Below are 19227 nucleotides of genomic sequence, written 5' to 3'. Positions count from 1 at the left end.
TTGGACATTTATGCCTGGGTCCCTCACATACAAAAGGACATTGTCTGTATATAGTGAGATTATGTGGTACGCTCCCCCGACCCGAATCCCTGCGTCAAAAAATTGCTTCCTGAAGTATATCGCTATCGGTTCGAGCCCCAGAATGTACAGCATGGGTGACAGTTGGCACCCCGGTCTAGTGCCTCTACGTATGTCCCATGTTAGAGACACCACCCTGTCGGATTTAACTCTCGATGTAGGCGTGCTGTACAGGAACATTACCCATCTGATGAATTTTTCCCCGAACCCAAACTTCTTCAGGACCGCCAGCAGCCACTCCCAATAAATAGAATCGAATGCCTTAATTGCATCCAGTGACAATATCGCATAGGGCTCTGCTTCCGTGGCAGTTTGGTCCATTATGTGCTGTAGTCTACGGAGGTTCGCCGTTGTGTTGCGGCCCGGAACAAAGCCGTTCTGATCGTGATGTACCAGTTCGCCCACCATTCTGGACAGTCGTTTCGCCAGTATGGTGGTCAATATTTTAACATCGTAGCTAAGCATTGCCAACGGGCGATACGAATCACATTCGTCTATCGGCTTCCTGGGCTTGGGTATTGGGACCACTAATGTTTCCCTCATACTGCTAGGCAGTACACCATTCTGCCTAGCAGATACCGCCACCTGTGTTGTGTCCACCATTGTGCCTATGATTACCAATGTTGATATCGCCACCTCAGTGTCTACCATTGTGCCTATGAATACCAATGTTGACACTGCCACCTCAGTTGTGTCCACCATTGTGTCTATAATTTCCAATGTTGATACTACCACGTCAGTTGTTGCCACTACTATTCGTGCAAACTTTAATTATGAAACTGCTACACTGACTGCCATCGGCCACCCTCGCAAGTGACTCCACTCCCTCCCTGCTTTCACTAGGAGCTACCGTCAGCTCACTAAGGATAGCCTGCCCTCAAGCCCCCTTTCTCCAGTGACCTGGACACCCTTGCTTCCACCTACATCATCATCATCACCCAAGCGGTTGACGCTATTGCCCCTTTCACCCTTAGGAAAGCTAAGTACACTAAACACACAAACACGTGGTTCTCTTCCGAACTTCTTGAGATGCGCACTAGAAAAAGAGCAGCGCACTCTACCAGGTTAGCATAGCCAAGTGACTCCTCTAAATTAGCATTCAAGACCAAATCCAGAGAATATAAAGCGGCCATTATTAAAGCCAAGGCCAACTCGTCCAACACCAGGATAACAAACGGCAAATCAGACTCCAAAGATACCTTTGCCATTTTCACAGAGCTGGAATCACCAGCTCCCACCCCACCAACCATCACTAAAAACAAAGACTGGTGTAACAGTATCCAGGCTGCCTTGCTTGACAAACTAAACATCCTCCAGAACAAAATCATTGCCCACCAACAAGCCCTATGCAAACAAATTTCTAACCTCTACTGTAACACCAACTTTGACTCCCCTTCCTTTTCCTTCAAGGAATTGAACGAACTGGAAGTTATCGCCCCCTCAAATCAAACCCTCCAAATCCAAAGGGGACGCCTGTCCTGCACAACTCACTAAAGAATGTGCCTCCACCCTTGCCCCATTCCATACAGCCTTTATTAATGCCTCCTTCAAGCCAGGCCAGGTCCCAGTCTGCCTCAAAGAAGCCTGGGTATGCCTGCTTCTTAAGAAACCTGCGCTCGACCCAAACATCCCGAGGAACTACAGCACCATTAGCACAGTCCCTTTTCTCTTAAAACTCCTCGACAAAGCAGCCTACCAAACAGCCTGCAGGTCCAAAATGTCCTTGAGGCTAATAACCTTCTTGGTCTCCACCAGTGTGGCTTCCGTCCTGGCCATGGGTCCAAAACTGCACTATTAAACCTCAAAAACCAAATTGATGATTTCCGAGACGCAGGCAAACCAGCCCTCCATCTGCTCCTCGACATATCGGCAGCTTTTGACTTGGTGGACCATAAGACCCTCTTCCTCTGCCCAACGCTACAGCTTGGATCACATTCTTTCTCCAGGAGAGAGTTATGAAAGTTCTCTGACCAAGCTTGCTCTAGCCCCAAACTGATTAAATGCAGAGTCCCACAGGGCTGCAGCATCTCATCCACCCACTACAACCTGTTCATGTGGCCATTATTCAACTTCCATGACTCATTAGGCATGACATGCACAAACTATGTTCATGACACGCAGGTCCTCATCCCCTCTCAGGCGAATACAAGTTTTACAAAAACTCTGAACTCCATTTACTCCACAATTCAAAACTGGATGACACAAAATTGTATATGCCTCAATGGTTGAAAAAACTAACTTTTACTTATTGAATCCCCGGCTACCCTAAAGAAACTCGATGGAAAGTACAGCTTTTTCACAATCGTTAACACTCAAATCCCAGTGTCCCAAGCAGTCAAAACCCTGGGGGTTTACCTGGACTCTAACGTCACAATGATCAGACAGGTTAATGCCATATCGTCAGCTGCGGCTTAGCACTCCAAATTGCTCAATGCAGCCAGTCAGTTCCTGTCCAAGCAGAACTGCCTCACCACTGCAAGAGCAATAATCTGGTCGCGGCTTCATTATTGCAATGCCCTCCTTGCAGGCACCACCGCCAAAAACATCAGAAAACTCCAGACAATCCAAAGCAACGCCCTTAGGGCCACCACCAGCATATCCAAAATGGAACATATCTCAGCAACTAGGAAACTAGTCCACTGGCTCCCCATTAAGAAATGCCTAATTTTCAAAACTCTCACCCTCGCACATAAATGTATCCATAACACTGGCCCCCTCTACCTATCACAGAGATTCACCAAACCTACTTCAGACAGACATACCAGAATCCCCTACACAAACCGATATCACCATTCTTAAAACCCCAAGGACCAGCGCAGGAGGATTTAGCTTCCCTGTCATTGCCACAACCCATTGGAACTCTCTCTCTACCATCGCATTTGAAGAACACTGACTCGTACACAGCCTTCAGGAAAGCTATCAAAACCATGTTGTTTGTATAAAGGGGCCCGACTGGCCGTATTGGCTTTTAGTGCTGTATGCCAAGGTATTTATTTGTAACACACACTTCATTTGTTGTAAGGCTTTTGCTATGTCTACTGTAACCCTAAGCAAAGCCTTCGTATCTGTAACTAAGACACTTTCTTGCAACAGTGCCTCGATGCCCTTGGGCTGTAGAGAGCTTTAATTAATAATAAATAATAATTTAGCATTTATGTAGCGCTACCACGACCTCGGAAGGATGAAAGGCTGAGTTTGGCCCTGCCAGGATTCGAACCAGCATCATCTGGCGCTGCACAGACGTCAAAGCTAGCGCTCTACTCGCTGTGCTATCGGACTGGCCAAAAAATTAAAAAAATAAAATAAATAATGGCTTTATGGTCACTTTGACAATGTGCCTAAGAGTGGCAGCAGTGATATTTTTACCCTATGTGGCACTGTACTCTTACACTTTTGCATTGACTGCGAATGGCTACTAAAAGGTGGCTAGCACCCCAAGATGGCCATACTACAATATTTCTTACTTGTTCTTTGGCCTTCTTCCTGCCTTCTCAGGTCAAGAATTGCCTTATGGAAATCCCTTTCCTGGGGAAATCTGTGGCTTTCACAGGATGAGGGCCAGTTACTGGGTGTGGCTAGAGGAAGAGGCTGGGACTGTCTAGTCCCAATACTCTTCGCTGGTACCTGAGCGCATGTTGCTGGGCATATGTTGCAGGTAGTGGCTATCCATGTTTGACTAGGCACTACCTGCTCCAATAGTGCAGGTTGTTACCACTAGCCGGGCTTGGGCATGCTCCCAGCCCAAATCTTGGATAAAAGAATGGCTCCTGCATCTATTTATCAGGTCATCATGGAGCCAAGTCCCCTACCAAGAAGAGCAGCCTGCTGATGACTCAAGGAATCGTCGCAGCGCAGGTTCTGCAGTGCTGTGCCTTTGACGTCCATCTCCTCTGCCTGATCTTAAGGTGCCCCTTGAACAGTGGGAACAATGAGTCGCGACCCCTACTCGAGGATCTCAGACTTTGGAAGTGTTCATGGAACAACAGGTGAATGGTGGACTGGACAGCTTTCTCTTGGGATAACTCGTTGCAGCCATCACCATTTCATGTACATCCTTGGAACTTGGAGGCTCTTCAGTTCATGATGCAAGACACCTTCTTGCATGAACAGAAGCTGTGCTTGGCCTGTTCCTGTGCTCATCCCATGAAGATTGCTTGTCGCAGCTGGACAGCGGTGACTTACATGGCAATACCCCTTCAATCTCGTGAAGTGTCCTGAGGCGTGCTGGCCCGCAGAAGTCTTCATCTTTCCTCATTTGGGTGTTCTACTGGAAGGGGTCTGAAAACAATTCCTGTAACACAGCCAACCAATACAGTCCCTAAATCCATCTTTCCTGTCTTTGGTTGGCGGAGGCCTGGCCAAGGATCCCTTCCTAGGACTATCCGAAGAACTGTGATGGAGTGAATCTACTTTATTGAATTTTAACTTTTTGACTCTTATTAATCATAACTACTGGAACTCCCAAACTCTTTATAAGCCTAACTGTAAAGTCAATACTTTGGAACTGGTGACCTTTGGGTACAAAGGCACCAAACCATCTTTGGGGTGGACTTTATAAGAGCTAAGGAAGCCGTTTTATGAAGAGTTCTTTCTATTTATTAGGGATCTGGGTACTGTGAAGGCGTCATGAAATAAGACTCAGACAACGGATTCAATGTTCAAAACAAACTAATTTATTAAGGTAAATGTCAGGATGGTAGAAGGTCTAACTTGCCATATGAGATGGAATTTCCCTAGCTGAACAAAACTAAGGTACATCTGTGTCCAAGAGTTCAACTTAAGAATCTGCCTGACCAAAACCTATCCTTGCCCTCACAACTAAAGCTAAAAAACATGTAGGGATGACAATGATCAACAAAGGAGTGTTCAACAAAGTTCTGAGCTTCTTCCAGCTCTTAACCTCTTCTTCAGCTCCCCTCCCCCAAGTTCAAAACCATTCCCCAAAAGTCTCAAGATTGCCTTTCTCCAGCTCAAGGCAACAGTTCCATACAATCCTCGGGGTTCCCTTCCCAAAGTTTCAAGCAACAGTTCAAAAGAAACAGGTCTTGAGGATTCCTCCTCAAGTCAATATTAGTAAGTCCTCATGGCCCCTTCCCCCAGACGTTAACTCAGCCACTTGTTCCTGGGCTTGTTTCACAATGTTCTTATTTTTCACAATTTAGTACTGACTGGTCTAGGCACCACACAGTCCACCCATCACAGGTCCAGGATTCATGGACTCCGTAGTTCACACAGGCTCTTCTGGCCTGGTCCCTGTGTACAGATTCAGATTCAATTAGTCTCTTAACTGGACTTTTGGCGTTAGTTGTAGCTGCATAGCATTTGTTCATTCCATTCACTTAGGGTGTTCTCATTTCATGGCCCCACTTTCTTGTGATATTCTTTTACATTTGCACTTTCCTCAGGTTGGTTTAAAATGGGCACTTTCCCTTTTTCCGTTATCACCATTTGCTTGGCCTTTACAGTGTTATCCAATTCAGAATGCAATGTATTCAATTTGGAATTTTTACTCAATTCGGTATTTCATTGTGCATAATTCAGCTTGATTTCAAGTTTGCTTATAGTTCAGTATTCAATATTCATGATTTAAGTCGTGTCCAAATGTTCCTTAAAGTTCAGTGTTCAATATGCACACACGTAGCCTGCTAGGAGTGCCCCCTCTAGGCGTTCTCTCTCCTCGCTCGCAGCTCCAGCTGCTTGTGTGCCTAATAAGGAGGCTACCACACATGGAATGTCGGCCGGCGCCCTGGATCTGCTCCTCAGGTCCCACCACGGCTGCCTCTTCACGGACCGGGTCCCCTGCTGGTCCTCCCCACACAGGCTTCCCTGTTGCTCTCTATGCTGCTTTCTGACTGTCCATTTATACACCTGCAACCCCTTGACAGGTTGCATGTTTTCAGTCTCTATTGGGTTTGCCTGACCATAATTGAAGGGACATGCCCGACTCTCATGGTACTCTACAAGGCATCTTCTTCACCCCAGTACTAGAGTGGTGAAATAGGTGTTTGGTGTTCACGACTCTTAGTCGCCTCTTCCTCGTCCCAGTAAGGTCAGGGATCAAATGTGGGGAGCTGACTTACAGTAGCCTCCAAAGGCTGGGGGAGGGTTAGTCCGGCCGTTAATAGGAAATTGGGGATACTATGTCTCTCCTGTGGGTACAGTGAGAAACTAGAAGGCGTCTCACCCGCTAGTCCCCGGGGATTTGTCATCTAGGTGGCCAGGACACAGCCATTGCTTTTGGATCCAGTTCCTGAGGGTGGATCAGTGCGGGAGGATCACCAGGATGAGGGGTCTTCGGGGAGCGGAATTGGGAAACCGGATGGTCAGATGCGGAATACCCTTCCCTGTAACACCTTTTCCCCATCCTACCAGGTAGGATACCGAGGAACTCACCCCCCCCTCCTTTCCTGACACGAACACTTTCTCACGAACAAATCTTCATGAGCGAAAATGGACTAACACTAGAGCTGTATACCCAACATGTCCCAATACAATGGTCGGGCAACGTCAGGCAATTACTGATCATTACACACACCCGACTTCCATCACACTTCCCCACACAGATAAAAGGCTGAGCACGAAAGCACACTCTGAGATAGGCAAAGCACACGAGGAAACAGCAGTTCCAAGATGGCAGTTTAATATGAGGAGAAAGACAGCGAGACCAGAGAGGGTTGCAAGGAGGAAAGTGCCCTTGACCTTTTCAGACCGTTACTTTCGTGAATCTTGGAAAGTAAGAAACCTAAGACCGGGAACTAAAGCTGACCAAACCTGCACTGTGTGTCGGCGGTACCAAGGCGGGGAGGAGCGCTTGCCACTGTGGTACTGTCCTGTCACGATTCCTGCCCCCAGCCCCCCGGCATATCAGGCTGGAGCCAGGTCACGGCCACCTAGTCGGCCCCTAAGGGCCTCTCCATCTCCCCAGACACTACCTGGAATCAGACTTAGCGCCTTTGGCACCAAGCTCACACACAGTCCTGAGATCCACTTAGTATTGGAGTTTCAATGTATTATGGGGCAATGGATGCCCCCATGTAATTCAGTTCCTTGAACTGGATGAGCGGTCTAGTCTTTCGGGTGAGGCTCAGCCCAGGGATACCTGGGATACCTACAGACTATTTAAACCACACCCGGCCTGAGAAACATTAATTGCGTTTCTCTGCACCTGCAGCGTGACACTCACTGTGCTCGGATCTCCTGAAGAGGCCCACTTCTTTCTTCAGCGCCAGCGCACCTGCAAGAATAAGAACTTTGTTGCCAATACTCACCTCGAAGAGCATCCAACTTCTGTCCAGCTCTTCCCAGTCTTCCGGATTCCTACGGCAGAGTCATCTCCATCTCGGCACGCCGCGCCCTACCAAAGGGGAGAATAGACGAAAACACATTAGTAAGCATTCTGCAATACTTAGCTCTCGAATTTGCAAATAGAGTTTAATCCTTACCTGAATGCCCATCGATCGGACAACTTCTGCTCCGGAGCATCCCGCCGATCTGAAAAAGGGGAAAAGACACATCAGGTTAGCGCAAAACATTTAAGAGGCGCCACACATCGCGCTTTCTCACCGCAGCTAATCTCCTCAGCTCGCTTCCATGCTGGGTTACTGCGGCACCTAAAAGGACACGGAAAAGACGAACATTGGTTAGTGCTAAGGAAGCCAATAAGCATCACGCTCCGCATTCCTACTTACTTCAGCAGCGCATTGCCATCCTCAAGACCTTCATCACCTAAGGAAAGAAAGACAGTATTAAAGGGACTAGAGCCATCAGAACTTTTGTAAGACTCATTCCAATTACCGATCGGGCTGAAGCCGCAGCAAGCCCTGTCCGCCGGGCCCGTGCCAGTGAAGCAACTAGGCACCCTCCAGCCTGCATCACCCAACGCACCCCTGCATCAAAGGCAGGACGGAGAGTGCTCCACATCAAAAAACAAGGTGAGGAGAGGTCCGGGGGAAGGTTGGGACCCAGGGAAGAAAAGGGGGGCCAGACAAGGAAGACCAATAGGGAATTGACCTCTGATAATACTGTGTTTCAGGCCCAGTGCTTGGTTGAGCAAGTCCAGGGAAGGGTTCGAAGTGGTCGGAAGTCCGCACCGGCCAAGTGGTGTCCCCGTGGATATCAGGTGAGCATTACAGAACGCAAAGCCTCACACCAAAAATCCACCTGGGCGTCATGGAAACATCAGAAACCGACCAGTTCGCCCAAATGTTGGGACAGTTACGCTCCGAAGTACACGCAGCCCGGCAGGAGACAAACACCCTGAGGAGGGAGTTGATAGTTGCTAAGTAATGAACAGATGACCTAACCCGAAAACTTCTCCAGTCGCAAGCGGGACATGCACCATTGCCGAGAAACGTGCCTACAATGCCAGTACCATCAACCAGCCCTGTTCAGATAACCCATCCTGGGGCAGTTCCCTTGGCGCCACTGGAGCGATTCACTGGGGATCCTAAGAAATATGCCACTTTTATGAACCAGTGTCGTCTGCACTTCCTTTGCAGGCTGCAGACTGGTCAGTACCATTTGTGACTCAAGATGATCCTCTGTTACGTGATTTTCAACAGGAAATGGAAAAACATTTCGCCCGTCGTACTCATGGACAGGCTCTAGACAACTAACTTCTATCCCTTCGTCAAGGGATCCAAGACCTATTGACATACATCGCCACGTTAAATAGACTTGTGGTTGAAGCTGAATGGCCTGAAGAGAACCATGTTATTTCATAGGGGTGTGCGGGGAGAGCTAAAGGATGTCCTCGCACAAGTAGTGGACTCCCCTCAAGACTGTGCAGAATTTATTAACCTGGTGGTTCAGCTAGATCAAAGATTGCAAGACCGTAGAGCAGATCGGATCAGACCCGACTCTCGCCCTATTTACGCGCGTTCAAGGGACAATGTTTCTCGATCAACAGAAGGCTCAGGGGAACCAATGCAGATTGGAGGCGTCAGGTCACCCTTGACTAAGATGGAAAGAGATAGAAGGAGGCAACAGCAATTATGTTTGTACTGTGGAAAATCGGGTCACTTTCTAAAGGAGTGCTCAGTGAAGCCACCGAGAAGGATAGTAGGAGCTACGGGCAAGGAAGACCCCACCAAAGAGTCAGAAAACTGCCCAGCCCGGCAAGTGTAGGGGTCCACTTGTCGAGCGAAGAAAGGGAACTACAGACCTCCCATTTTGCACTACCTGTGATCCTGATCGATCACCAACAACCATCGCGGATGCACGCAGCAAGAGCGTACATTGACAGTGGAGCTGTTGGGAATTACATAGACCAAGATCTCGCAGCACAGATGGGACTTCCTTTAAGTCCAAAGTTAACCACAGACACTGTAACCACAGTCGATGACACGGAAATAGCCTCCGGTTCAGTATCCCAATGCACTGCAACATTAACCCTTCTGTGCCATGATGGGCATCAAGAATCTATTGCTTTCAACCTCATCAAGGCACTTCAGTTTCGACTGATTTTAGGGATGCCCTGGTTGGTAGCTCATAATCCTCGAATAGATTGGTGAGCAAAGGAGCTGGCCTTCTCCGAGACCTGTGCTCAAACGTGTTATCGTCAAGAGAAACAATCAATCGACGCCAGAACCTCTACGCTGGGAACAGTGGCGGCCGGGACCCTACCAAGAGAGTACCAGGATTTTCAAGACGTGTTTCAGAAGGAACAAGCTAATACCCTACCTCCACACAGACCATACCATTGCCAGATTGACCTGATACCCGGCGCCCAGATCCCTTGTGGACGAATCTACGCACTCACAGAACCAGAAAACCAGCACCTGAAGTCCTATCTCGACCAATACCTGGCAAACGGGTTCATCCGTCCCTCGAAGTCCACGGCGGCTAGTCCTCTGTTCTACGTACGGAAAAATGAAGGGGACCTAAGAACGTGCATCGACTATCGCGCATTGAACCAGATTACCGTCAAAAACCGTTACCCCCTGCCATTGATTCCTGAACTGCTTGACCAAGTCAAAGACGCCCAAATCTACACAAAACTAGATCTAAGAGGAGCATATCGCCCTGTCCGAGTTAAAAAGGGCGATGAATGGAAAACCGCCTTTGGTACCAAGTATGGCCTGTACGAATATCAAGTAAGGCCCTTTGGCCTTTGCAACACTCCAGCTGCATTTCAATATCTCATGAACGATGTTTTAAGGGAATTAATTGATGTATGTGCTTTAGTATACATTGACAACATCCTAGTGTACTCCGCATCACAACAAGACCACGTCAAACACGTTCGATCCGTACTGGCAAAACTCTGCCAGCATCAGCTCTATGCCAAGCTTGAAAAGTGTTCATTCCATGTTTCCGAGGTGGAGTTCCTTGGTTTCATTCTTAGTCCGAAGGGTATCCGTATGGATGTACACAAGGTAGATGCGATCCTAAACTGGCCATCACCAAACTCGTTCAAGGGAGTACAGAGCATGTTAGGTTTTGCAAACTTCTACCGCTGGTTCATCCCGGAATTCTCACAGATAGTACATCCCATCACATCGTTACTAAAAAAGAGCAATAAAAAATGTCAATGGACAGAGAAAGCAGAAAGAGCTTTCCAGGAACTTAAGGCTCCATTCACTTCGGCCCCAATTCTACGCCTTCCTCGCCAAGAACTCCCATACGTGGTGGAAACGGACGCATCAAACATGGCTATGGGAGCCATGCTCTCGCAAAAGGATCCTGAAACGGGTCAGTTACACCCGGTTGCCTTCTGGTCATGTAAATTTACACCCCCCGAGCTCAATTACGCCATCACAGATAAAGAGCTCCTAGCCATCAAGTCTGCCTTTAAGGCCTGGCACCATTACCTTCTGGGTGCAAGACACACCATCACTGTCATAACAGATCAGCAAAATCTCCAGTATCTTCACGACAGTTACGTTGGGCCCTATTCTTCGCTGAATATGACTATGTGATTACATTTCGACCTGGAGTCAAAAACGGGAAGGCGGATACCCTTTCCCGTAAGGGTATTGAAAGACAGGACTACAAACCACCGGACCCGATACCTATTATCCCATGTGATAAACTCCTGGGAATTACAGCAACCATCACTCAGAAAGAACTGCACAAAAAATCCAAAACTTGATGAGTCCTAAGCAATCACAAGAGTGGTGCACACAAGGGGAGCATTACATGATAAGGGACCAGTTGCCCTACTTCAGAAACCGCTTGTTCTTACCAAATCAGGAACTACGAGAACAAGTCATGTCCAGCTATCATGATTCCTTAATTGAAGGCCACCCGGGGATCGCAAAAACTTTAGCCAAAGTAAAACGGAATTATTGGTGGCCCACGTGGCGTCAAGACATTGTTAAATTTATCCGATCTTGTGGAGTATGCGCTCAAAACAAATCATCCAAACAGAAACTGGCAGGACTCTTGCAACCGTTGGATATCCCACCAGCACCCTGGCACAAGTTATCCCTCGACTTTATTACTGACCTACCATCTAGTCAGGGATTCAACACCATTCTAGTAGTTGTGGACATGTTTTCAAAAATGGCACACTTCATCCCTCTAAAGGGGCTCCCAAACGCTTCCACTCTAGCAAAAGTATTTCTGGAATGCATCGTATGGCTCCATGGTTTCCCCTCGGTACTGGTTTCAGATCGTGGTACTCAGTTTGTGTCCAATTTCTGGAGGAAGTGCTGCGCTTTGGCTCACATTGACATCTGACTATCCACCAGTCACCATCCCCAAACGGATGGTCAAACTGAGCGAATGAATCAGATGCTCGAACAGTATCTACACTGTATGCTCCATCAAGCTGAGGAGACCTGGTCAGATATATTATGGATTGCTGAATATGCCTATACCAACTCCCTACACACCAGTACTTATAAGAGGAAAGGAACTTTGTGTTTTGTTTTTGTACATCAGGTCCTCTTAACCAAGAGACTTGAGAAGTAAAGTGACTTGCACCACAGAAGGCCCTGATGTTGATAATGGAACTGTATCCTCGTACCGAAGATGCCAGAGTGTGTGCTTTGCTCAAGTGAACCGCCTTGTACCGTGCTGAAAACGTGGGGAAGGGAGGCCAACGGCCTGAACATTCGGACATCATTTTGTGAACACCTTTAATTTTCTTGAACACTACCCCACACTATGTATATTTAATGGTAAGGATTGGCAATATTTTGATGTTAGTATAGGCCCCTTTTCTTTTGACGAGACTCCACTAGGACTGCATTATTATTATTTGATGTTTGTAGCTTGCTCCCATCTGTAGATTTAGCATTAGATAGGCATTTATCACACCCTTGGTGAAGTTCAATAAACACCCTTGAACTGTGGGCACTTGTGTCCGTCTTACTGCTGACACCATGCCTTCCTTACAGTACCCCGCTCCCAATCCCCAAGGACCCTCCACCCAGGTGATCCTCCCTTGCTTATTATTGGTGTCGCTCTGTGTAGACTCCTTGCAGCCCTAGAACACTCACACCCTTGCTGAGACTAAGGCTTGTGCTCTGTTACCTTAAGTTGATTGGGTTTTGCAACCTCATTGTCTTTCCTGTTCACAATGATAGGGTGGCCTCCTAAAATCCTCACCCAGGACTGATTTTGGAAATCCATTTTAACCTTGTAATCCGGTTTATTAAAGTAGCAACATTTAAGACACGTAATACATGTTTTTTTCTTTTTCTTGTAGTGACCAAGTAAAAAATGAATATCCAGTGTCTTTCACTTTTACATACCTTTCTCTGTATGTCATCAAATATTTCAGGCGTTGGATCTTCGTTTTCCAACTTGTCTTCCAGTTTTGCTACAAGGTATTCTTCAACATCAACTCGTGGTGATGCCTGTTGCAGAAAACTGAATGAATTCATGTTCGGTTTAACTGACATTTAGTGTGTGAATTGGTTCAACATAACGTATACTGTTTTTCACAAAAACAAACATTAATTTACCATTTCAATACCTTACCATAGTTCACTTAAATGTATACCAAGTTAGACACCTTATAATTCTTAGTTTAACAGTAAACAATTGTTACAAAACCATGGGTGTATTAAATGGGATAGAGGGACTGGGGGGTGACCGAAATGGATCTTTGTGTCTTAACCATTTGGCCAGCACACAAATTAGTACCTGCCACTAAGAAGAACAAGTTACTCTCTTACCTGGTAACGTTCTTTCGATGGGATGGTCCAACGACGTATTCCATATCTATGACAGTAATCACCACAGCTGTGCTGCTTCGGAAAATCTTTCGGCGTCTGCGTCCTGCGTCGATGACGTCGATACGCCGTCCTCGAGGGCCTCCGTCGAGCCGACGTCACCAGATGTTATAAGTAGGACACACGACGCCCGTAGCCTCAGTTGTAGTTTTTTCCCAGAATATGTGGCACAAATCTACTGCCAATATGACCACAGAAAGCCTTGCGGAAACGTAAGCTGCAATTGCATAAGAAATTCTGTAGCGGGGAAGGCAGGGAGGGAGCGATATGGAATACATCATCGGACCATCCCATCGAAAGAACGTTACCAGGTAAGAGAGTAACTTGTTCTTCGAGGGGATTGGGTCCTCCGACGTATTCCATATCTATGACAGACTCCCAAAGCAGTACCAATGTAAGGAGGTGGGAAAAGAGTTTAGAATATAAAAATTTAGAATGCCCAATCAAATTGCATAGTAAAGGACCGCCTTGCCAAAGGCCAGATCCTGCCCATGGATAGAATCAAGGGAGTAGTGACGTAGAAAAGTATGGACCGAAGCCCAAGTGGCTTCATCACAGATGTTACGAACAGGAACACCCCTCTGCAGGGCAGTAGAGTCAGCCATACCCCTAGTCGAATGGGCCCGTAAGCCTGCAGGAGGATCCTTACCCGCCAGGCGGTAACATTCAGAAATTGCCAAGATAATCCATCTAGACAAAGTCTGCTTAGTCACAGCTTGTCCCAAACGCCTTCCAGCGTAACCAATAAAGAGCTGATCATCCACTCTGACCCGGGACATGCGTGAAATGTAGAAACTTAAAGCTCTCCTAGGATCTAACCTATGGAGCCTCTCCTCGTCCTTACCAGGATGCAGAGGAGGATAAAATGCCGGAAGAACAACCTTCTGGCTCAAATGAAATTCCGACACCACCTTCGGAAGAAAGGAAGGACGAACTCCAAGGACAACCCTGTCCTTACGAAACACAGTGAAGGGTGGCTTAACTGAAAGTGCCTGTAACTTACTCACTCACTCTGCGAGCGGAAGTGACCGCAACTACAAATACAGTTTTAAGGGTTAACAGTCTCAAAGGAAAAGAATGAGGTTAACAGTCTCAAAGGACAAGAAACAGAGCACCCATTAGAAACTTGAGGACAAGGTTCAAATCCCAACCGGGCACCTGGAAAGGTGACCGAGGGAACACATTAGTGAGCCCTTTAAGAAACTGAGAAATTAAAGGCGTTTTAAAATAAGAACACTCCTCAGACGAGCGCTTAAATATGGACAGCATGTTAGGGAGAATTCTTCGATAAGGCTAATTTCCCAAACCTAGTAAGTCCCCCAGCAGCTTTGCTGGATTTTTGGAGTTTGTTTATTTTCTCCTGCTAAGAGTGAGACTCTTTTACTCCCAGACATGATTTGAGTTATGTCCTTGACTTGTTATGTGCTTATGGGCTATGGGGTTTCTTTTTCACTCCATAGGGTATCATCTGTTTTTCTGTATGTGTGGTACACAGCACCCTCAGTGCAGTACCACAGGGGTGTCACAGTGACCCCCAAACATAGACTCCATACCCTGGGACTGACTACTGTCTCCCAGGGCATGTAAAGTCACCATTGGCTTTACTAGTCCAAAATTGTGAACAGAACCAGTACAAACCATCATATTGTGGAAGTACTGGTAAGGGGTAATTCGATTCCCCCTGGGTCTGTTTTCGAGGGGGCACTGTCCCGTCCCCCCCTCGTCGAGTTTCTGGCTGGTGGCAGTGGTTACCACACAGAATATTCCTCTGGAATATTCTCTATGGGATTTTACCATTGATTTTAAACGCACCACTTTTTGGTGCAATGTTAAAGATCCCGCCGGTTTATTTATTTATTAAATCACCGGTTGGGTCTTTTTGCCAGAACTTGATTCTAAAATGGTGTTTGTGTCCGTCTCTGTAACTCTGACCAAGGTCGAGCCCTTTGTTCCACTATTTTGGCGGGCTTCTCCACAGAAGCCCTCCAAATGGTGCCACTCTGTCTGGGGTCCACAGGAAGGGTGGAGGGGGGAATTGGCACCCTGGACTGCGTTGCCTTATCAACCCAAGTCGCACTCTACTCTGATTGGCCCAGTGGTGAGCCGCCCGGCTCACCACTTAGCATGTGTGATTGACAGCTAGGCTGATGAATGGGTTTTTTTGTTGCATAAAAGCAGGGCCTTTGGGACTGGAACTTCAGAAGTCGCCACAGGACCTAAGAATCCGAAAAGGGAAGAAGCTGAGCCACCTACAACCGATGACACCACCGGTGAAGCCCTGCTGCAACAAACTCACCACTTTTCCAACGACAAGAGAAGATATTCTGCTGGAGAGTCTTCTCCCTTTGAGCTGGTAGGACCAACCAGTTCGCCCTTTTTTGCTTCCAAAGATGTCACTTGGTCGAATCGCCCGTGCCAAGCACCCCGGCGGCCGGATAGCCAAGCTCACCACTTTTGACCGCGAATAAAAAGGACCGCACCTTTTAATCGGGAACTCCGCGGCTGGTTTCATCCCTCTGCAGTGCAACGACTCCACGTTTCCTCCTCGACGAGATTTTCTCTTCCCCTGGTCAGAACCACGAACCTCAACCACTGCCAGGAACAACTGCCCCGCTGGAGCTTCCTTCGTCTTTAAGGTACGGTTGTCCTGCCTGGCCTCCCTTTCTACAGATTGCTAAAAGTGACCCTTAAATCCTTGGCTTCTATACTGGGTTGGCCCCAGCCCTTCTAACTATATCTTTTGACTCACCCCAACCTCTTTTGAACACTCTGCAAAGACTTTCAGTGCACTTTAAACCGTGTGATCCTGGGCACATTTCGCATTGGCTCCATTTATAGTGGGCCTGGCCTATGAACTTTGGCTCTACAGTATAACATGCCTTTCTCCCCTTGCTCGGAACTCTTAAAAGTGTTGAGAACTGTTTTATTTTATGCTCTGCCATTTCTCTCCCTTTTTAACCTAAACTATTGGAGTGCCATCTAGGTTAAGCGCTCACTTCTGTCTTAACAAATAGTTGTGCTTTAACCGTGACTTGTCTGATAGTTATCAAGGGAGGTGTGTATACTTACCTGACTGTGTTGTAGATTACTTTTCATTGAGAGTGCGAGTGTATTGCCAAAAGTGTGTTTTAAATAAATAATTATATACTTTTTATACAAAGCTCTGGTCAGTGTTTGTTTGCTCTACTGTGTTTTGACCCTATTGTGCATACTCTGCATACTGCCCTACTCTTCTTGAGAGAGGTCTGACTGCTCAGCCACAGCTACCAGGTAAATCTGGGTGGTGCAGACTACCACCAATTGGGTTTACTGCTGCTCCTGCAGTCTTAATCTTTTAGGATGGGTACCACGCCCTCCAAGGGAACTGCACAGGATTCTGCCTAACACAGCGCCACCATGTAACCTTTAATGGTACCCACTTGCAAGCCCCTGTGGGCTAAAGAAAGCAAAAAAGACAGAACTACAGGAATGTCGCATGAAAAAGGATCCACATTCGTAACCCTGGCACCAGTCGCAGAACTTTCTCCAATGGCACAGAGACTTTGTTGCCGGCCATCTGGCCGAAAGCAACACCTTCATCATGTCTTCAGGGAGGTCCCAATCCTTACACCTCAACCTTTCAGAAGCCAAGTGTGAAGGTTGAGGGATCTGATCTCTGGATGGAGAACCTGACCCCCCCTCCGTCAGAGCAGATCGTCTCGGTAGGGAAGACGACGTGGAGGGCAGATGGACAAGTCGAGAAGGTCCGTGTACCACGCCCTCCTGGCCCAAGCCGGAGCAATGAGGATCATCTGGGAACCGAACCTCCGTAACCTCCGCAGCACCTTGGGGATGATGGGGACTGGAGGAAACGCGTACAGCAGTGGGAAGGACCACTCCACCACGAACGCGTCTCCCAAGGCTCCTCTTGGAGGAAATTCCCACGAGCAGAAACTTTTGCACTTCCGATTGACATTGGAGGCGAAGAGATCCACTTGAGGAGTCCCCCAAAGGGCAAAGATCTCCAGGAGAATCTCCTGAGCCAACTCCCATTCGTGAGAGATCGCGCTCTGCCTGCTCAGAGCGTCAGCCGTCTCGTTTTCGTCTCCGGCCAGATGAACTGCCGAGATCGAAATTTCCTGCTGGATGGACCAGAACCAGAGCTGCATCGCCTCCCTCCACAGAGGAAGTGACCCTGCCCCCCCCCCTTTTTGTTGAGGTAGTGCATGGCCACTGTGTTGTCTGTCAGGATCAGGACATTCTTTCCTCGCACAGTTGGCAGAAAAGCCTTCAGGGCAAGCCTGACGGCCCTCAGCTCCAACAGATTGATATGGAGTCAGGACTCCGACGGAGACCAACGACCGCTGATTGTCAGCTCGTTGGCATGGGCTCCCCATCCCGTGAGGGATGCGTCCATCACAATAGTCACCTCCAGCCAGGGCAGCCAGAATGGAGCCCCCCTCATCAGATTGCCTTCGTCGGCCCACCACAGAAGGTCCTGAGCGACCGAGGGCGGCACCCAAACGGGGTCCGAGTGCCCTTTGGAGTTCAGTGAAGCATATACCTCAGCCCCAGTATCAGGCAGATCGAATTTAACCTGCCGAGTAGAGGCTAGAAGAACAAGTTACTTCTTACCTTGTGTTAGGCAGAAACCTGTGCAGTTCCCTTAGGGACCACTGCAAAATATTTAAGACTACAGGTGTTGGCAGTAAACCCACTTGGTAGCAGTCTGCACCAACCAGATTTACCGGATAGCTGAGGCAGAGCAGCCAGACTTCTCTCAAGAAGAGTTAGACAGTATATAGAGTATACAAGATAGGTACCAAAAACAGTAACACAAGCAAACACGGGCCAGAGCTTTGGTATCAAGTATATAATTATTTATTTAAAGACACACTTAGAAACACTCTAGCACTATTATTGTAAGCAAGTTCAAAAACACAGTCACTATTCATATATATACATCCCTTATTCCTTATTAGACAAGTCTTAGTTAAGACCACTTATTTCCAGACAGAGGTGAGTGCTTAACTAAAGATGGCACTCCAATAAGTTAAGAAAAAGGGAGGGAAAAGGCAGAAATTAGGAACAGCACACAACACAATACTTTAGAAACACTCAGCAAGGCAGGGAAGTCAAAGTCTACTTGTGAGCAAAAAGTTCAGAGGCCAGGCTCCCTCTCCGAGAGAGTAGAACACCAATGCGCCCAAGATCACACAGTTTAAAAGGCTTGGAAAGTCTTGCAGAGAGTTTAAAAAGGAATCAGTTCAGCTCAGAAAAGTTCAGTTAGCCAGCCTAGGGCCAACGCAAGTGGTAAGATGAGGATTTACGAGACACCCCACACAGACGGTTGCGAGGGAGGCCAGGCGGACACAGTACCTTGAAAGTGTGGAGAATCCTCCAACGGGTGAAGTTGTTCCTGGCAGTTGATGCAAGTCGCGGTGTCGTCCAGAGGAAGAGAAGATCTCGACGTGGAGGAAAGCTGAAGGTCGTTGCACTGCCAGCCGCGGAGTTGTCCGGTTAAAAGGTACTACCCTTTAATTCGCGGTAGTGGTAAAACGTGGTATCCCGGTTGCCGGGGTGCTTTGCACAGGCAAGGCGGCCACGAGATGATCCGGGAAGGTGAAAAGGCGGGCAAACTGGTTATCCCCACCAGTCAAAGGAAGAAGACTCTTCGGGATCAAGATCTCCTCTGTCGTTGGAAGAAGTGGCGAGTCGGTTCAGCAGGGCTCCACCGGTGGTGTCGTCGTTGCAGGTCGGCTCAGCTTCTCCCTCTTCGGATTCTTTGGTCCTGTGGCGACGTCTGATGTCCCAGTCCCAAAAGTCCTGCTTTTATGCAGAAAAAAACCCATTCATCAGTCCTAGCTGTCACTCAAACATGCTAAGTGGTGAGCCGGCGGCTCACCACTGGGCCAATCACACAAGAGTGCAACTTGAGTTGTCGAGGCAACTCAGTCCAGGGTGCCTAAACCCCTCTCCCACACAT

The 19227-nt window shown here is 47.8% G+C and overlaps 1 protein-coding gene across 6 annotated transcripts in view; it reads right to left on the bottom strand.

Annotated features, from left to right (window-relative positions):
• Positions 1 to 19227, bottom strand: part of SNX13 (sorting nexin 13) — a 2094218-nt gene that overhangs the window by 1206132 nt on the left and 868859 nt on the right. For all 6 annotated transcript variants that reach the window (XM_069648499.1, XM_069648500.1, XM_069648503.1 and 3 more), the window contains one exon: positions 12780 to 12884. In XM_069648499.1, coding sequence (XP_069504600.1) covers positions 12780 to 12884 — 105 coding nt within the window. The remainder of the gene's footprint in view (positions 1 to 12779; positions 12885 to 19227) is intronic.

This window comes from Ambystoma mexicanum, chromosome 2q (assembly GCF_040938575.1).
Source record: "Ambystoma mexicanum isolate Mex_15411 chromosome 2q, UKY_AmexF1_1, whole genome shotgun sequence".
NCBI classification, from domain to species: Eukaryota; Metazoa; Chordata; class Amphibia; order Caudata; family Ambystomatidae; genus Ambystoma; species Ambystoma mexicanum.
Note: the sequence above shows the minus strand (reverse complement) of the source record. Positions and strands in the feature narration are given on the sequence as shown.